The following is an 18588-nucleotide window of genomic DNA, read 5'->3' as shown; positions in this document are numbered from 1 at the left end:
GCCACCCCCAGGCACTCCCGGGAAGTGGAATTTTTAAAGTTTAAATACAAACAGAGGAATTATTTTTTTCCCAATGCTATTAACGAAGCAAGTTGTTAAGATATGATATCAAGGCACATTCTTTAGTGTGGGAGCCACTTGGGGCGCCATTTCTGTGCTCTTTCAGGTCCGACCATGCTATCTGACATGTGCTCTGAGAACACCTAGGTTTTATGAGGAGAACTGGCTCAGATCCTGGTTCTGCCGTTAACAGGTATGTGCCTTCGGGGGGGTGAATGAACATGTCGGAACCTCAGTGTCCTCTGTCTGTAAAATGGAGACACTACTATTTTCCTTACAGAGCAATCGTGAAGATTACAGTTAAAATATGCAGCGGCCCCTGACATAAAACAGGCATTCCATACATGGGAAGGCTTCACTGTATTATTTCTTCAATGGTTACACTAGAAAGGACGTGCAATATAAATTATGAACCCATTGGTGTGACGACTGCAAATTAGGGGAAGCATTTGATGTGGAAAGGCCATTCCTATAAAACTCAAAATATCTGCAAAAGTATAGTATGTGAGAAGAAAAAAAAAAGGGAAAGAATAGGTAAGTTTGGTGACTTTTTTATGTTTGAAGAGTCAAGTCTTTCTATATGTCCCTTCTTAATGTTCTTTTCCTCCCCCTGGTCATGCCACTTACAAAATCAATATATAAGTACTGTGAATAGAATTTATACTCACCACAGGGAATAATATTTTTTTTTTGGAGAAGTACCTTCTTAGCTTATTGGCATTTATCAATTTTTTTTTCAAGATGACAATGTTGTGATAGGTAATGATAAAAACTTCTTGGCAATTTTTCTATTCTTTTCTCACTATTAAAAAAACTACCTTGCTTACCGTGTTTCATCCCGGCATTAGATTTAGTGGTTCCAGGATGGAAGGTAATTCCACCGTATGTAGGAAATCCGTAGTGAGGGAAGCCGTACCCTGAAATGGCAAGCAAAACAACTGAAACCTCATGATGTTTTGCTTTTTCGGTGTTTTGTTGTTGTTGTTGATGTTGTTTTTTTAACAAAGACTCAGCCAAGCTTGGTGTCCTTCCCTAAGGTGAGTACAGGCTCTGGTGTGGGAGGGTAGTGTGCCCGATATGGTGCTTCCATTGGGAGTTAGCAAGACACATTGTGGGGGATCATGGGATGATCAGAATTCTACTCTGATCAAGTTTACATTTTGGCAACTCCGGCAATGCCCAAGCTTGGGGCAGCATGGAGGAGTGCATGCTGGAGAAAGGCTCCCACTCCTATGTGGAGAGGAGAAGCCAATGGTGAGTGGTCACCATCCAAACTCAGATTTGTGGACACAGAGGACCTTGAAATAACCTCTGGCGGGAAAAAATGAACCAAACAAAATACAGAAAAAATACTGACTCCTCAAAGGAAACATGACCACACTGTTCATTCTCAGGCATTTTTTGGTGGAAGCATAAACTCGTACGTAAAACTCCTTGGGGGCCATCAAAAAACCCGAAATCTTGCCATTTGCAATGACGGGGATAGAACTAAAGGGTATTATGCTGAGTGAAATAAGTCAATCAGAGAAAGACATGTATCATATGATCTCACTGAGGAATTCTTAATCTCAGGAAACAAACTGAGGGTTGCTGGAGTGGTGGGGGGGTGGGAGGGATGGGGTCGCTGGGTGATAGACATTGGGGAGGGTATGTGCTATGGTGAGCGCTGTGAAAATTATGTAAGACTGTTGAATCACAGACCTGTACCTCTGAAACAAATAATACATTATATGTTAAAAAAAAAAGATAGTAGGAAGGGAAAAATGAAGGGGGGGAATCAGAGGGGGGAGCAAACCATGAGAGACTATGGACTCTGAGAAACAAACTAAGGGTTCTAGAGGGGAGGGGGGTGAGGGGATGGGTTAGCCTGATGATGGGTATTAAAGAGGGCACGTATTGAATGGAGCACTGGGTGTTATACGCGAACAATGAATCATGGAACACTACATCAAAAACTAATGATGTAATGTATGGTGATTAACATAACATAATAAAATAAAATTTAAAAAAAACCCAAAAAACTCTTTGGGGGAAGCAGCTGGTATTAGACACCATACTCTCTGACACTGTAATTTTACTTCAAAGAATCTAATTTACAAAAACAATCTGGAATAAAAGAAAAGCAATGTGGACAAAGGAGTTCAGCAAAGGACAATAAAAAACAGGAAACACATTCAAGTAAGTAGTACTACCAGTCATTAAACTGATGCTTAAAATATTATGCTTACATAAAATTTATATTGCCATGGGGAAATGCTTATGTTCCTTAACCCATTAGGGAAAAGCAGCATATATGACTCTATATACACTCTATATACACAATCACGATGTGTTGATAATAAATCACACAGGTAAAGAGATTAAAATACTATGCATTATGAGGACGGCGGCTTTTGAAATTTGAAACTGCAAATGCAAAAATACACAGCATAATGTTTGCACAGAAAAAAAATGTGAAGAAGTTAACCTTCAATGGCAGGATTTTATTATCTTCAGATTCTCTACAATGTAGTATATATAATACAAAATCCTTTCAATGTTTCCAAAGAAAACCAAGACAGTATGGAAGGGAGAGATGGGAGGGAAGGAAGGATGAAAGAAAGGGGAAATATACCAAAACGTTAAAAGACACAGTCTTCAGATAACTGGCCTTGGGTGACTTTTTTTCTTCTTTACTGTTTTTGGTGTTATCTACATATTGCCAAATGAACATGCGTTTCTTTGAAAAATTCTATCTGTTGGGAAATTTTAATTAATATGTCGCACTCAATAGTGTCACAGCCACTGGACCCACAGACAGTCTGGGAAACCTAGGAAAGGAAAATTCGACGCTCTCCCACGTGAAAAGCTTTATTATTTTATTTATTTATTTGACAGAGAGAGACACAGCGAGAGAGGGAACACAAGCAGGGGGAGTGGGAGAGGGAGAAGCAGGCTTCCCGCCGAGCAGGGAGCCCGATGCGGGGCTCGATCCCAGGACCCCGGGACCACGACCTGAGCCGAAGGCAGACACTTACCGACTAAGCCCCTCAGGGGCCCCAAGAAGCTTTAGAAAGAGTAGACTTGGTTCATACCTGGCCCCGTACTTCCGGCAGCCCCTCCTCCACCGCCACTGCCAAACATGCCTCCACCACCGGCTCCGGCCCCACTCCCGCCGCCGAAACTATCTGAGAAATTAGGCATGAGCTTCTGCCGTTTCCTCTGCACTTCCTCTTTATCTGTATTTAAAGGAAGAGAAACCAGAGGAGAAAAGACTGATTCAATTCCACTACTAGCCACAGAAAGAATATTGATTCTGACGGTATTTTTAAACATCTTAAAGGGAAACAGAAGTCACCCAAGGAGGAAGAGATGCCAAATTTCAGGAAGCATTATATTTATTCCAATGGATCTGAAGCCTGAGAACCAGCCTCTGAGAGACCACAGAGTGGTACTCGCCCAAATCCCCTCTACAACAGTTTCTTAAGTCCCTCGTGTCATTCAAATTAGTGAATGACTAGATTTCCCGTCAAAGGTTAAGATACCAAAGACACAGAATAAGAAAAACCATTATTGAGCATTTTCATTTGGTCATTCACAAACAACGATTACTAACCAACTACCATTTATAATGCCTCTACTATGAGCTAAGTGCTAGGGAGAAAGAGAAGTATGAATAGTCTTTGCTGTCAGGAAGCCTCCAATATATTTTCAAGGTTGCGGAGGGGGAGGGGGAGACCTGGAGAGAGAGAGCACCACAGTGCTATCTTCGTTAAATGTATGGTGCGCACCAGTGTTCCAGGAGTTCAAGGAAGGACTTCGAGGAAGTCCCTGTGGGCCGGAAAACTCAGGCAAGGCTTCCAAGAATCAACTTTATATCAAGAGAGGGCAATGATCTGGAGATGGGATAAGAGGGAAAGTAATGAAGGAAGGAACGTGCACTGTGCGCTTCTGAGGCTGTCGTGGTTCCATTTAGCTGAGGTCAAAGTTGAGCAGGAGAAAGTCTTGAGAAATGGGGTTGATCAGGACCACCCTGTAGAGCTTCTGGATCATGAACCGAAGGGGTTTACCAGCAGGAGAGCCACTACGTGTTTCTGAACTGGGGGATGATGTGCATAGGGTGGTTTTTTAGGAAGCTTCCTCTGTCATTGGTGCTTGGGACAAAGTGAAGAGACAAGTGAGAGGCAGAGACAGTCCAGACATAAGGAGATGGGGGCTGTTCCTTAGTGGGCACCATGATAATACAAGTGGGCGAACCCCAGAAATACCAGGAAAGAGGGATTAGTAGTCAGTGGTGACTGATGAGAATTGGGAGGCTGAAAGTCTAAGAGTACAACTTGACTAGAATACAGTGATGCCCACTGTGACTGTTGACTGTCTAGGTCTAGACCCTCATTCCTTTTGTAGTTGCTGTTTTTCTTTTGCTTTTCACTCCCTGTTGTTCTCACCAGCCCCACTGCCTTTGTGGTCCATTACAGTGTTCTTGTTTCTTCTTTCTGTTTCCGTTTCTTTCTCTTTTCTGCCTTCCTACCATAAATTTTTTTCTCCCTTTTCTCTTTTGGGCTAAAAGGGTGATGGAAGGTTTTTGTTTAAGTTAAACAGCCAGTGTGGTATTCTTTTTTTCAGTCAGCAGCCTGATACTTAACTATTGTCCTGTTTCTGATTCTTCAAGGTCAGTTTTGGTCAGTGTTTATGTTCAGAAAGATCTCCACTTATTTCTAATTCTGTGGTTGTTCCAGTCATCTCAGGGCTCGAAAGAATGCTCCTACTGATTAACTCACAGTGACCTTAGTGTGGCTGGAAGACTGAAGCATGGAATAAGATATAGCCAAATACCCTTACAAATAATCGTTTAGAAACTGATCATGTCCAGACTTGTTAGGAAGAAGAAAGCCAACGTGGGTCAACTTGAAGAGAATGTGCTTCCACTAGAAAGGTTGGGCTCAAAGTGGAAAAACTTTACAAATGTCCTTAATAAAGGTTTTGGATAGATTTACAAAATTTTTCCTTCAGTTGTACTGTAACCAACTAAGAGTCATACTTATTACTCATCCTAGATACAGTTGATCTCACATAAAATATTAGTTCACTAGAAATATGAAACACAAGAGGGAAGCAGACCACTTATTCATCTTCATGAATGTTATCTATTGATATGCTTTCTAGCAAAGAGATCATTTGGTATTTGCTATGTAATTCTTCTGACTTAGAAAACAGAGATGTTCAATGGTTATATTTTACTGTAAGATGGGAATTTATGAGTCAATTAAAAAATATTAACTATTCTATACCCATTTAAGATTTCAATGACAAGAAACTGATACGGAAAATTTCATTATGACAGGTTTTTAAATAAAAGAACCTGCAGTCTAAATTTCCCCAGAAATGAACATGGAGATTTTCCCATTGTGTTCACTTATCTTTGTGGCCTGCCTTTGACAGTGGCATCATGCGTTGTACTATGAAACATCAACCTATTCTAGAAGGGACCTAACTGGTCACTCACTGCAAGCCCTCCTTCTACGAAGAGGAAATAGAAGCCAGGATGATTAAGGGACTTATCAGAGAGTGGGGCAGAGTGAGGATCAGATCCCAAGTCTAGGGAGCTTTCCATTTTTGGGGAAACATTCCAAAATATCTCTGCTTCCTTTTTTTTTTTTTTTTTAAGATTTTATTCATTTGCTTGAGACAGAGAGAGAGTGAGCAGTAGGGAGAGGGAGAGAGAATCTGAAGCAGACTCCATGCTGAGCGCGGTGCCCCATGCAGGGCTTGATCCCATGACCTCAAGATCACGACCTGAGCTGAAACGAAGAGTCAGACGTTCAACCCACTGAGCCACCAAGGCACCCCTCTGTTTCTTTTAATAATTGATGATTATGATAATAGTTAAGTTCACAAACGTAAACTTTTAGTCTCTACCCTTTTTTGATGTGTGTATGCCTTAAAAGTACCTCATTCTCATTTTTCAGGTTCTAGTGTTCTAGTAAAGATGTCTGCATTCCTTTCAGAATTTAAAGATTATGATTCTGTTTCTTCTGAATCTCTATCTTTTCTGACTGAAAAATCACATGGTCTCTTTTTGCTTTCATACAGCAGTTCCTCAACTATCTTCTTCCCTTTTCAATCATCCCTTTCTTATTATTTTAATTGTCTTCCTTGAACCCAACCATCTCCATGAAGTTTTTATAAGGTACAATGTCAATAACCATACTGGGTGCAGAGTTCTGGGATGGATGATTCTATACATTGAAAGGAATATGTTATATTTCTTTGTCTGATGTCCTCCTTGATGGCACCCAACAAATTACTAGCCTTTTGGATGAGGAGGCAACTTGGTTGGTCACTCAATAAGTCAGCTTTCATATTTACAGGAGCCAGGATATGGAAGCAGCCCAAGTGTCCATCGATTGATGAATGGATAAAGAAGATGTGGGATGTGTGTATGTATATATAATATGGATTATTATTCAGCCATAAAAAAGAATGAAATCTTGCTGTCTGCAATGACATGGATGGAGCTAGAGAGTATAATGCTAAGTGAAATAAGTCAGTCAGAGAAAGACAAATATACGATTTCACTCATGTGGAATTTAAGAAAGAAAACAAAAAGAAAAAATAAGAGAGAAAGAGACAAATCAAGAAACAGACTCTTAATTACAGAGAACAAACATGGTTCCCAGAGGGGAGCTGGGGGGGGATGGGTGAAATAGGTGATGGGGATTAAGGAGTGCACTTGCTGTAATGAGCATGGGGTGATGTATGGAAGTGCTGAATCACTATATTGTACACCTGAAACTAACATAACACTGTATGTTAACTAACTGGAATTAAAATAAAAACTTAAAAAAATGAGTCAGCTTTCAGATATATCTCAGCATTTATCAGATGACATATATTAAGGGGCGCCTGGCTGGCTCAGTCAGTAGAGCATGCAACTCTTGATCTCAGGGTTATGAATTCAAGCCCCACGAGGGTGTGGAGTCTACTTAAAAAAATAAAATATATGACATATACTGTTCTAGATGTTGGAAATGTAGCAATGAACATGAAAGACCAAATCTATGACCGAAAGGATATTCTTCTTATTGGAGATGGAAGAAGACAATAGACATACAAATTAATAGATAAGACAATTTTATGTATTGATAAAAATAATGAACAATACAAAATTAGGCAATGACCTAAGGAGTGACTGCAGGGCCTGGGGCAGTGGAAGGTGTGTTCAATGACTTCTGAGAAATGTATACAATGATTCTCTGGGGTGTATAGTTTGGAGTCGTTCTCATACACTTACTCTTACATTAAATGGCTTGCTACTTTTCGAACCAGTCATATGTCTGGTGTGATGATTGCTCCTTGCCATTATTTCATCCTGGGATTTTATAATCCAGAAGGTTTTATTGACTAAGGTAATTTGTTACCTTCAATAAAAGAGTTCTAATCTCACACGACTTAATCACAACGTATGTTGGCCATTCTTTCTGTGGGGCTCAACTTCTTTTATTTTTCCAGATGGTTCTTTTTATTTGTTTGTATTACATGGAACTTTTAGTCAATGACAGTCTGGAAGTACTTGAAGCATACAGGTGGGGATTTTGAACTTTAAGGAGACCCCATTCTCTAACCCCAGCATCTGATAAATCCTATTATGAATGTATGTCTGAACATGCCCCCGCTGTATCTTACTCTTTTGATGAACAGATACCACTGGAAAAGGTAGACAGGTGGCCTAGAAACCAAGCTCAGCTTTGAATGTTTCTAGGCTTATACATGTGTAGGTAATCTGGGTATCCTTTTTAAACATAATTCTCTGTGTTAAAAAGAACTGACATTATGTGAAGACATATTTTAGGAGAAGAAATCTATTTTTTCCCTCAGAAAGTACCCCCCAAATTAGCCATATTTTTCTTCTGTATCTATTAAAGAAAAGTGTTTAATCGAAAGCAGCGATTTTCATCTTTATGCAGACTGGTGCATTTGGAAGACCTCAGGCTGTCACTGGGTGGAGAAATAAGGGGAGGTGGGCTTCTAGGGAAGGCCGAGTGGGTTGGCTCCCCACTTCCACTTTAACCAGAGCCTGTCGGGTATAAGTACTGGGATTTTGCATGAAATTTTAGGTGGAAGGAGAAAAAAGGCTCTTCTGTTGACAATGTTATCACACAACGGTAACGGAATGCACTATAAATTGGACCCATCGGTGGACAGGTCACAACCTCTGAAAAGAAACAAGAATGCATAGAATCATCTTCTAAATGTTCCTGCCACACTGTGAATTTTAGGAAAAGAAGCCCTCTTCAAGGATCCCGCATCACATGTGGCTATCAGAGGATCCAACACCCATGTGCACCATCACTACGGCACCTTTGTGGCTTCTGACGTCAGTCAGGACATGACCCGTGACGATCATTTCATTGACCTCCCCCGATGGTCTCACTTCCCTCTAACCCAGGGGTTTCTGATTTTGTTTGTGTCATGACCCCTTTTTCAGTCTTGTGAAGTCTATGGATCTCTTCTTAGAATCACAGTTATCAATATGTAAAATACAAAATAGGATTATAAAAAAAGCTAATTATGTTAAAGTCCATTTCTATCCTTGGACCCTTTGGGGGTCAGTGGACTCTAGGTTAAGAAATATCCTTGGACAATTATCTCATTTAGGGGCCTATCATACTCATTCTGAGAGGATTCTCAATGCTGAATTTCCCACCCTGCCCTCTGGAGTTCCAGTCCTGCCTTTTGATCAGCTTATTAGGAATTTGCCAGAGGAACCTAAAAATGCAACATGTTTTAAACTGAGCTCCCTCTTTGCTCACTCAAACCTAATTTTGCTCCCTTGATTCTTTTATCAACTCAACCATGTAACAACCTTCCTCGGCTGGGATTCCTAGAAACATCTAGACTCCTGAATTTTTCCTTGACCTCCTACCTCAACCAGCATCTGGGTCTTCTTGACACCACCTTCTTCTTTCATTCTCTGCACTAATACCTTTATGAACCTCACCTTTTCTCACTCGGATTCTTGCATTACTCTTTGGACTCCTTGTCTGCTACCCAGATAGTCTCCTCAGTGTCCATATAAGGAAGTCGGAGCCATCATTCCAAATCCAAACAGGCCTGGTCATTCCCCTCTCCAGAATCCATCAGAATTCTTCAGCTGCCCATCACAGCACTTCTGAGCCTGGCCCTGGCCTTCCTTACCTGCCCTGTTCTTCAGTGGTCCATCTTGGTGCTCACAAGGCTCACTTCTTTCTGAACAAACACTAACTGTTCAGTTCCTCAAGTTTCTTAAGCCTAGGAAGCCCTTACCTTCCCTGTTTCTCACCCAACTACTGAAATACACCCCCAGGCTGAAGAACCTTGAAGAAGCCTGCTTCTTGGCAGCTTCTTTCGAATCAAGGGTCCTCGGCACTCTCATAAGTGTTTTTGGATACTTCCCTTTGGGAGTTTATCAAAATCCTAATTCACATTATAATTATGTAAGGAGACTATTCTCTCCCCTTCTTGGGGTGTCTTTTGTGGGGAAAAGAATGATACTTTATTCATTTTTATGGTTCCGCACTGCATGGTGGCTGAGTCTCCCATTCTATTGCCTGAGGCCAGTTGATGGAGTGGCTGATTCCCTGAACAGCCATCTTAACTGGCAGAGCCCAAAGATCCTCAACAAATGGCAGATTCTCAGATTCAAAGACCAATTCTCAAATGTCTAAATCTCATATAAGCTTGGTAAAAGTTAACACCATTTTGAAAGGCTGCATTTAATTCCATGATCCCCAAAATAATATATTACTTCTCTCTTCTCTAAAAATAAATACCATGGGACCGGGGGCTAATTCCTAGGAAACCATTCAAAGGAAGTGGCCAATTGATCTTTTCTAATCAGCTTTGTTCTTTGATGGGAAACAGCACAAGATTGTAAGCAACCGAGTTACCTTTGATTTCAGGGTAGTAGAGAAAAGGTTTGGGTTCACTAGTTTCCAAATCAGATTTCCTTCGAAGTTGGACAAACACGGAAGCTGGTTTTGTGATGTTGACATCTTTATACTTCGGAGTTTTGAAGACGATGGCGAACTGCAGGATACAAAGATCCAAATGTTGGGGTAGGCCTATATTTTTTTTCCAGCAATGCTACTCATTAAACATATTCTTTATGCCCAATGTTTAGACAGAGTATACTAAAAAATACAGCATCCTAGAGAAAGTTACAAACTCAGAATTCTATGCCCATACGTTGTGATTAAATTGCCACTGTGCGACTGAAATATAAGACTATGCTAATGTTTTGCACATCTTTATTTTCATTTGTCTAATATTTCAAATGTCTTCCAGTTGTAAATAACCATGTGGGTAAAATACATTGTATACTCCTCTTTCTCTTCTAAATCAGCCTTAAATGCTCCGAAATTATTTACAGCAACATCAGAAACCCTGGTTGTGGAAAGAGAGAGTGAGGAACGTGGTACTACAGTCAGCCTGCAGGTCAGCCGACGAGGAGAGGAAGCTACAAGGGAAACATGTATTTTCAAGTGAGCATGGCCAAAGCTCTGACATCGAGGACATTCTGTAACACCTCGAAGTTAGCCTCCTCATTAATTTCTGGAAGTGTCATAACCGTTTGGCCTTTTTACAGCTTCTTGTTTGATTTTTTGACTATGCAATGTACTCCCAGGGATCAAGGCTTTGTAAAATATAGAAAGGTACGCAGTGGAATAGGCTGTGTCTGCAGACCCCTGCGTACGCCTCTCCAGACACTCGATCCAGGCAGTTACTACTCTGAGGCGGCCCCCAGAGGGAAACACGGTGATGTTATTCATTCTTTTTGTGTTCTTCCAGAGACTCCCTATGCGTATGCAAACACGAACAATCTGGTTTATATGCACTTGTTTTATATCTTTAAAAAGTTTTTAATGTTGTACTTTCGAGATTTTTCCATATTAGTTCATTGATTACTCATTCCCTTTAATAACTGCATATATTCCCTCACACAAATACACCATAATTCATTTAACTGAACACATATATTGATGGACATTTGGATTGTTTCCAATTCTGGGGGGTGAAAATAGTATTTCTCAATCACTCAGAGTGATTAAAATGTGAAACAGCATTTTCATCTCTTAGTCATATCCTCAGTTGTCACTGGGAACTCCTGATTTATCATGATGATACAGCCTCAAGTAGAAGACTCTTCCTTTCAACACTTTTCATTAGAATATCTCTTTAACAGGTCTTGCCGTAATTACTCTGGTAGAACACTGTAGCGGACGACTGCATCCCCTCAAAATTCACATGTTGAAGTCCTAACCCCTAGTGTGGCTATATTTGGAGAAAGGGCTTTTATGGAAGTCATGAAAGTAATTAGGTTAAATGAGGTCATGAGGGTAGGGTTGTGACTGGATAGAATTAGTGTTCTTATAGGAAGGGAAGAGACACCAGAGAGCTTCCTCTCCTCTCTCTGCCATGTGAGGACACAGCCAAAACGTGTCTGCAGGCCAGGAGGAGAGAGCTCTCACCAGGAACCAACCCTGTCAGGCCTGGATCTGGGACTTCTAGCCTCCAGAATTGTGATAAAATAAATTTATGTTGCTTAATACACCCAGCCGATGGTATTTTGTTATGGTAGTCTGAAGAGACTAATACCAATACTTAAAATATTTCCACTAAAGGACCCAAGGGCCGTTGCCTTAATGGGGACGTGACCAGACACCCAAATGAAATGTCTTGACAAGGTCTCAGAGCCAGTGGTCTAAGGCCTTGCTCATAATTCTATGGTTGATAACTTTTCTGAGAGACCTGCAAGAGTCTTAAGAAAATAGTACTCTTTTATGAAAGTTAAATAAGTATTTATGATTTTTCCTTTTTCATACATGGAGATTAAGTACTGAATTTCAACAGGACAGAAAATGTAAAATCATCATCACCACCATCATCATCATCCACTTACTTGTCTATGAACATCTGTGGGGGAAAAATCTCCAAATCCTTCCCAGATCCCACCATTTTCCTCTTCTTCATAAAATCGAATCTGGATGTCATCTGCAAACAGTCACATTCAGGTGTATAATTTCACAGAGTAATAATATTGATAAGCATGCTGAAAAAATGCAGCTTGTTTGAGATTCTACCTACTATGTACTTAAACTTTTTAAAAAGTAATTAATATGAAATAGACTTTTGAATCATTTAAAATTTTCACAAATTACTGAATTTTTTTTAATTAGTTAACACAGTAATGGACCCTGAGTTTCATTTACATTGAGAGAATACTAGATTTACCTATTCAATCTGATTTTTCTCTTAATCAGTCTTTGACCTTCCCAATTCTCCATCACTAACCCAATTCATTCCTGAGAAACATGAAGGATATTGAGGAATATCAGAATCCCAAAAGGTGGTTCAAACTCATATAGATCTATATAATAATATTTAACTTATATAAAGTATACTACATGGCAGGCACTACTTTAAGTGATTTATAGGTATACATGAACTGATTTCATCCTCACAATAACCGTGATGCAGGTATACTATTAATATCCTCATTTTGCAGAAGAGAAACTGGAGTCCAGAGAGGTTAAGTGACTTATCCAAGGCTGAATAGCTATTAAATGGAGAAGCCAGAATTTGAACACAGACTCCAGGCTCATAAACATTCTACTATGCTGCTTCCCTGTAATACCTTATTAGTCCATTCTGAGAAGCTGTTAAAAATATTATAGTAGTCAAGTCCCTTTGGATGAAATAAGAATGCCTAGATTTCACACTTGTGTCATGGATTCTACCTCTGCAGAAATATGACGATTTAACTCAGACTGGCATCTCCCTGGCTTCACTTCCCATTTTATAGGAAGGACTCTACTACTGACTTATGAAAACTAAGTTCATATTTCTATTTAAATAGAATTTTAGAAATACTAGGGTTGGATAAATCATCTCATTATCTCCTGGTCAATTCCTTTGCTTTCGGGTAGGACTAAACTGGACTTAGTTTTTCAGACTCTTTAAGCCAGGTACAAGACTTCTCTTAATAAGCCATTCCAATGTAATGATAATGATTAAGAATTGCATTTATAAGTACTCAGATTGTGTTTACTCATTGAATGCACACATATTACCTGAGTAGAATGGACTAAAAGAAGGCTGATACCAGGATATGCAGAGAAAGTGTAAATTTTTTTTGGATAAAGATAGATATACTTTTTTTTTTTTTGAAGATTTTATTTATTTATTTGACAGAGAGAGACATAGCGAGAGAGGGAACACAAGCAGGGGGAGTGGGAGAGGGAGAAGCAGGCTTCCCGCCGAGCAGGGAACCCGATGTGGGGCTTGATCCCAGAACCCTGGGACCATGACCTGAACCGAAGGCAGACACTTAACGACTGAGCCACCCAGGCACCCCAGATAAAGACAGATATACTTTTACCTTAAAATTGGATTGTATTTTTTTCTGACTTTTAAATCTCAGGCCATTTGCCTCAAATGAGAGTTTTCTTTTTTTAAAGCCATCATTCTTTCGTTTAAGAGCTATATTTAGTTATGCACTCTTTACTTTGAAAAATGCTCATCACTTTGTAGTGAGTAGATCTTTATTATACTATACTCTCTATCACTGTATTTTAAAAGTGAGTTGTTTGAGAAAATAGCACAATCTCCTTCAGCTTTTGCTAATTTATAAATCTTGTACCATTACTAATGAAAGGTAAATGTCAAGAAACTTTCCTAAAAGTGAAAATTATGAGAAATATGCTCTGAGAATTTCCCTATAGTCCTTATTCTCTTTTTCATAATTGACATCAGTGTCACATGAAAGTTCTGGAGAAGCTCTCTCAGTATTGCAATGAAGCCTTATAAGAGAAACTAAATTAACAATTTTACACTATATAAAACATTATTTACTCTGTGTGCATGGGCATACGTGTGTGTGCATGCATGTGTGTGTGCGTGCTCGGGTGTATGGAGCATGGGCTGTTACTCATTTATTTTAGTTTAACTAGTTCAGATACCAAAGTTTAAAGTACAGAAACACTGAAATGTCACTGATTACAATGATCACTATTTTTTTAAATTTCTCTTAACTTCTATTGAAAGTTTTAAAATGAATTAGCTGGGTTTAAAAAAAAACACAGACAAATTTGGAAGAGGTGAATGTGTAAATTTTCTAAAGGAGTTCTATGGCAGAAGAGGCATATTACTGGATTTACTGCTAAAAAGTGACTCACAGACACACTCAGAATTACATTTCACATTTTGAGATCAGAGCACGTATTTACCTTTCTGAACCTTGTCACAGAGAAGATAAATCTCTTCCCCTCCAGTTACGCATCCAGCTGTCCTGTCCATTCTTACAATTTTCAAGTTGGACGCATTGGGGGCTTCTGTCCACAGGAGAAAAACAACAAACATCATGCTTTATCCTCAGCTTCATAAGCCAATCTCTTATGGGGAACCCTGCCCCCAGCACACCTTAACCAAAGAAAGTTAAAATAGTTATCGTGGTGAGCACTAAGCAAGGTATAAAACTATCAAATCGATATGTTGTATGTGTGAAAGTAATATTAATACTGTATGTTAATTATACTTTAATTAAAAAAATAAGTAGATGCTTTCACTTATATTGCTTTAACAAGGATACAAATAAAAAAGCTTTCAGAAGTCCTCAGAAGTCCTCACTTCTTGAGCATGGATCATTCATTACTACCATTACACGAGGCAGAAAGGAACAGTATTTGTTTCTCCCACTAACACAGTAAGAAAGATTCATACAGAAAGAGAAAGAGCTTTTCTGATGTTTCAGGAAGTACCAAGCCAATGGATTTGTGGAATTTCATGTAGGTCAAGACCTTCAATTATTTCCATGATATTGATATACTGTTTACAAGAGTCTTAAAAATTTAGAAAAAGCACAATTTTCTTAAACTGCTTATAAATTCTTATTTTACAGAAAAGAAAAATGGAGAGGTTATAGTTCTTTTCCCCAGACTAAATTAGAATTCTGTGTGGTTAGGGGCAAAAGTTTCTTGTGGTAATAGCATAAAGCTTCCTTTTTTTTTTTTTCCCCCTCCCACAGCTGCATTTTAAGGTGATCTTTAGTATACAAGTCTACATCATTTTATAACGCTTTCACTTCCCTTCCAACTTGTTTAAATTAGAGAAATCAGTCAGTTGTATACTTGGGGCATGGAGTTTTCTACTTAGACCAAATCTATAAAGTTTCAGTGAACCTAAGTACCACACTTGCACCCTTTGATTTGTTTAATAAATCGCATGCATACCATACAAGAAGTATGCAGAGTAAAGGCTCAAGACCATTGTAAAACTCTTTTAAAAAGTTCTAGGAACTACAGACTGAAATAGAATTTTGAAGTCACATACTGTCTAGACTACTCACTCAGTTAACTTGGAGTCCTTATCCTGATAAAAGCTAGAACATGCAAGAATGAAGACGGATGAGAATAACAGTTGTTTTTTTATTCACACCTCTTTAGAGCCTCAACAGAAAATGCCGAGATGTTTTTCTAGGAGCACCGACAATATATCCTCATGGCATTAGTGATTCGTAAGTAATAAGAGATCTGCCACCCTCAAATGGCACATAAAAGTCTAGCATGCACTTCGGAGGAAGGAGAACTGTATTTGTTGCGCACCTCGTAACATTCACTTGTAATCTAGACATCACCGTTTCAAGCTGGATTTTAGTATTCCCATTTTGTAGATGATAAATGTGAGGCTCCAAGTGATTAAGTTACTGGCCCCGGGACTCTGAGCTAGTCAGTAACTGCCAGGGCTGGCTTAGAAGTCTGTACTTGCCACTACACCAAGCTGCCTCGTGGTAGAAGTCAAGGACTCACTGCTGTCATAGATGGCGTCCGACACCACGGGTTCCAGGCGCCTCGTGAAGCTGCCGGTGCTATCTGGAAGAAAAGCTGTAAACATGAGCCGCACCACGCTGAGGTCCATCTCCTTTGTCTGCTGAAGAGCTGCCTGGTGGATGATCTCCTTTTCCCGATCTAGGACCATAGAGCACAGCGCATTCATGCCCAGGGAAAGAGTGAAGCCAGAACACTTTAGGTAAGATGTTTTTATAAAGCCCAAAGAAAGAACGTGAACCGAAAACAGAAATCTGTTGTTTTTCTTTTGAAATTGTTTGTATTGCTAATACAATTTTAAAAACGGTCTCATTTATGTCATCCAAATTAAAGGCATCAGAAGAAGACCTGCATTTTCTCTGGATGATAGTGAAAACTGTCCTCCGGGTATCAAACTGCCTCTCTCCTTTCTTTTCTTCCCCTGACCTCTCCTGTTTCTCCCTACAGTTACAGTTAAAGGCACAAGAGATGTGAGGCCATGGAATGCAGTAAGGTGATTATGCATCCGTTGTACTGTGAAATGTGAAAATTAAGTCTTCCAAAGGCTCCCGGAGCTCAGGGACCGTGTTCACTTCACAGTGCCTAGCACAATGCCTGGCACATGGGAGGTATTCACAGAGTGCTTCTGGAGAAACTGAATGACTCGACTGCATTTGACTCCCTCCTTGTCTCTTGATGGATGCTGGGTCGCCTGAGTATTAGATCATGACAGGATGACCAGACTAATGGACAACGTGTGTAAGTGGCAATGGCACATGTGGTAGGACAGGGACTGGGGTTGAAAGAAAAAAATATAAGTAAAAGCAGGGAAACAAAAAATCATAGCATTTTTACGAGAAAGAATAGTTTATGATGTGTCTGAAGAGCCTGAAGAGATTTCTTCTAATAAGGTGAGCCAGGGGAGGTAAAACAGAGGGAACTAAAACAGAGGAACTAAGTGTTGGCTTATGCATTGGTTATGACAGGCTGTAAAGGGCAGGGTGCGGTGTTTTAGGTCGAGGAAGACACGTACGAAGGTATGAATCTGCATATCTGTATGAATCTGTTCAGGGGGCAGTGATGGGGAGAGGGGCGTATGTGGTGGGACTGGAGATAAAGCTGGAAAGGTGGCTGGGGCCAGACTGACGGCTTTGTATACCAGGCCACGGAGGTACAGATTTTATCTAGAAAACAGCAGGATGCCATCAAAGGTTTCTGAGCAGGGAAAGTGTGCTGGCAGCTTGGGGTACAGTCTGGGAAAAGGAGAAACCTGGGGCAGACAGATGAGCACCTAGTCTACACACAGCAAAGGAGAGCCTGATCTCAAAGGATCAAGGCTGGGAGCATGACGCTCACCTGTGAGCTGCCGGTCTCCTCCGCCTTCCGCTTGCAAATAGGCAAGATCAGGATGCACCAAAAGTCCGGGATTGTAGCCCTTTGTACATGCCTCTGTCATTCGTGCTTCCAGTGTGTCAAATACTTTTTTCTTTGTCACATGAAGTATACCCAAGTTTGCAAAGCTGGAGAAAAAAACAATAACAGCAACAACCACCCCCAAAAGTTAGGCCGTCAATGACGAGAGTCTGGTTTTACTTTAGCAAAGTGGCTTTTCAGAAAATACACAAGCCCTCAATCGCTGGAGTCCACACTATAATCAAACACATTACTATGTCTGCAGTGAAACATATAAAGCAGACTCACCAAATGGAATAATGAAGACTATAAACCACTACACATCAGGTCAGATCGGGTTTTGCCACCAAATGAGTCTGTGGCAAACTTAGCAAAATCTTTTGGTTGTCAGGGTTTATTCAACTTTCAAATGATGATTCAGGGAGTGGGGTGTACACACACACATATATATGTCTTAGTAAGGAAGTTTTACCTAGACTCATTGTGAAGTATTTTCTAGGAGAATTGTTTAAAATTTTTTAAAATAATAAATAATATAATAAAATACTAACTTATCTAATTCTTTTAAAGAATAAGAGGAATATTACATTTGGAAGGATTTTTTTTTTTCTTTTGGATCATCCTTGGGTTTCTGGAGGGGCTTTAAAGTCTACAGTGGAGTCCCATCTCCTTGTGGGTTATCTCTAAGGCTGGAATTACTTATTACCACTAGAATGCCGTCTAACGCTACATGTTTTCAGGATGGGGAACCTTTATCTTGTGAAGTCTACATACATTTTGGGCAAGATATGTTAATAACCTAAAGAAAACAAGTTAAGGGGTTTTAAAGAAAAGGCATAAATTACTCCAGCCATTCATTTTTTAAAGTACATGGAACAGTGCTTGTTTTGGCAGCATATATACTAAAATTGGAACGATACAAAGAAGATTAGCATGGCCCCTGTGCAAGGATGACACGCAAATTCGTGAAGCTTCCATATTTTTAAACCATAAGAGACTCTTAATCTCAGGAAACAAACTGAGGGCTGCTGGAGTGGAGGGGGTTGGGAGGGATGGGGTGACTGGGTGATGGACATTGGGGAGGGTATGTGCTATGGTGAGTGCCGTGAATTGTGTAAGACTGATGAATCACAGACCTGTACCCCTGAAACAAATAATACATTATATGTTAATTTAAAAAATTTAAAAAATAAAGTACATGAAACAAAAAAGTATACTCAATAAACATAATACAACAAACAAAAAAGTACTTTACCAAGGAGACCCATTCATTCAACAAATATTTGTTCAGCTC

At 39.8% G+C, this 18588-nt stretch overlaps 1 protein-coding gene and 1 non-coding gene across 8 annotated transcripts in view; one reads left to right on the top strand and one right to left on the bottom strand.

Annotated features, from left to right (window-relative positions):
* Window positions 1-18588, bottom strand: part of NFKB1 (nuclear factor kappa B subunit 1) — a 114353-nt gene that overhangs the window by 20326 nt on the left and 75439 nt on the right. For 6 of the 7 annotated variants that reach the window (XM_045880671.3, XM_045880672.3, XM_064584871.1 and 3 more), the window contains 7 exons: window positions 17238-17401; window positions 15885-16043; window positions 14307-14411; window positions 11981-12072; window positions 9969-10107; window positions 3135-3278; window positions 888-977 (listed from right to left, as the gene is read on the bottom strand). In XM_045880671.3, the coding sequence (XP_045736627.1) occupies window positions 888-977; window positions 3135-3278; window positions 9969-10107; window positions 11981-12072; window positions 14307-14411; window positions 15885-16043; window positions 17238-17401 (893 nt within the window). The remainder of the gene's footprint in view (window positions 1-887; window positions 978-3134; window positions 3279-9968; window positions 10108-11980; window positions 12073-14306; window positions 14412-15884; window positions 16044-17237; window positions 17402-18588) is intronic. The other variant, XM_045880673.3, reaches the window with a different exon arrangement.
* On the top strand, window positions 18173-18279 carry LOC123849070 (U6 spliceosomal RNA). Its single transcript, XR_006791915.1, has one exon. It is a non-coding gene; the product is annotated as a U6 spliceosomal RNA (small nuclear RNA).

The sequence above is a fragment of the Mirounga angustirostris genome, unplaced genomic scaffold, assembly GCF_029215605.1.
Source record: "Mirounga angustirostris isolate CCGP_5_RB_7025 unplaced genomic scaffold, mMirAng1.0.hap1 SCAF_2, whole genome shotgun sequence".
NCBI lineage: Eukaryota > Metazoa > Chordata > Mammalia > Carnivora > Phocidae > Mirounga > Mirounga angustirostris.
The sequence above is the reverse complement of the archived record's forward strand: the minus strand, read 5'-3'. Positions and strand labels throughout refer to the sequence as shown.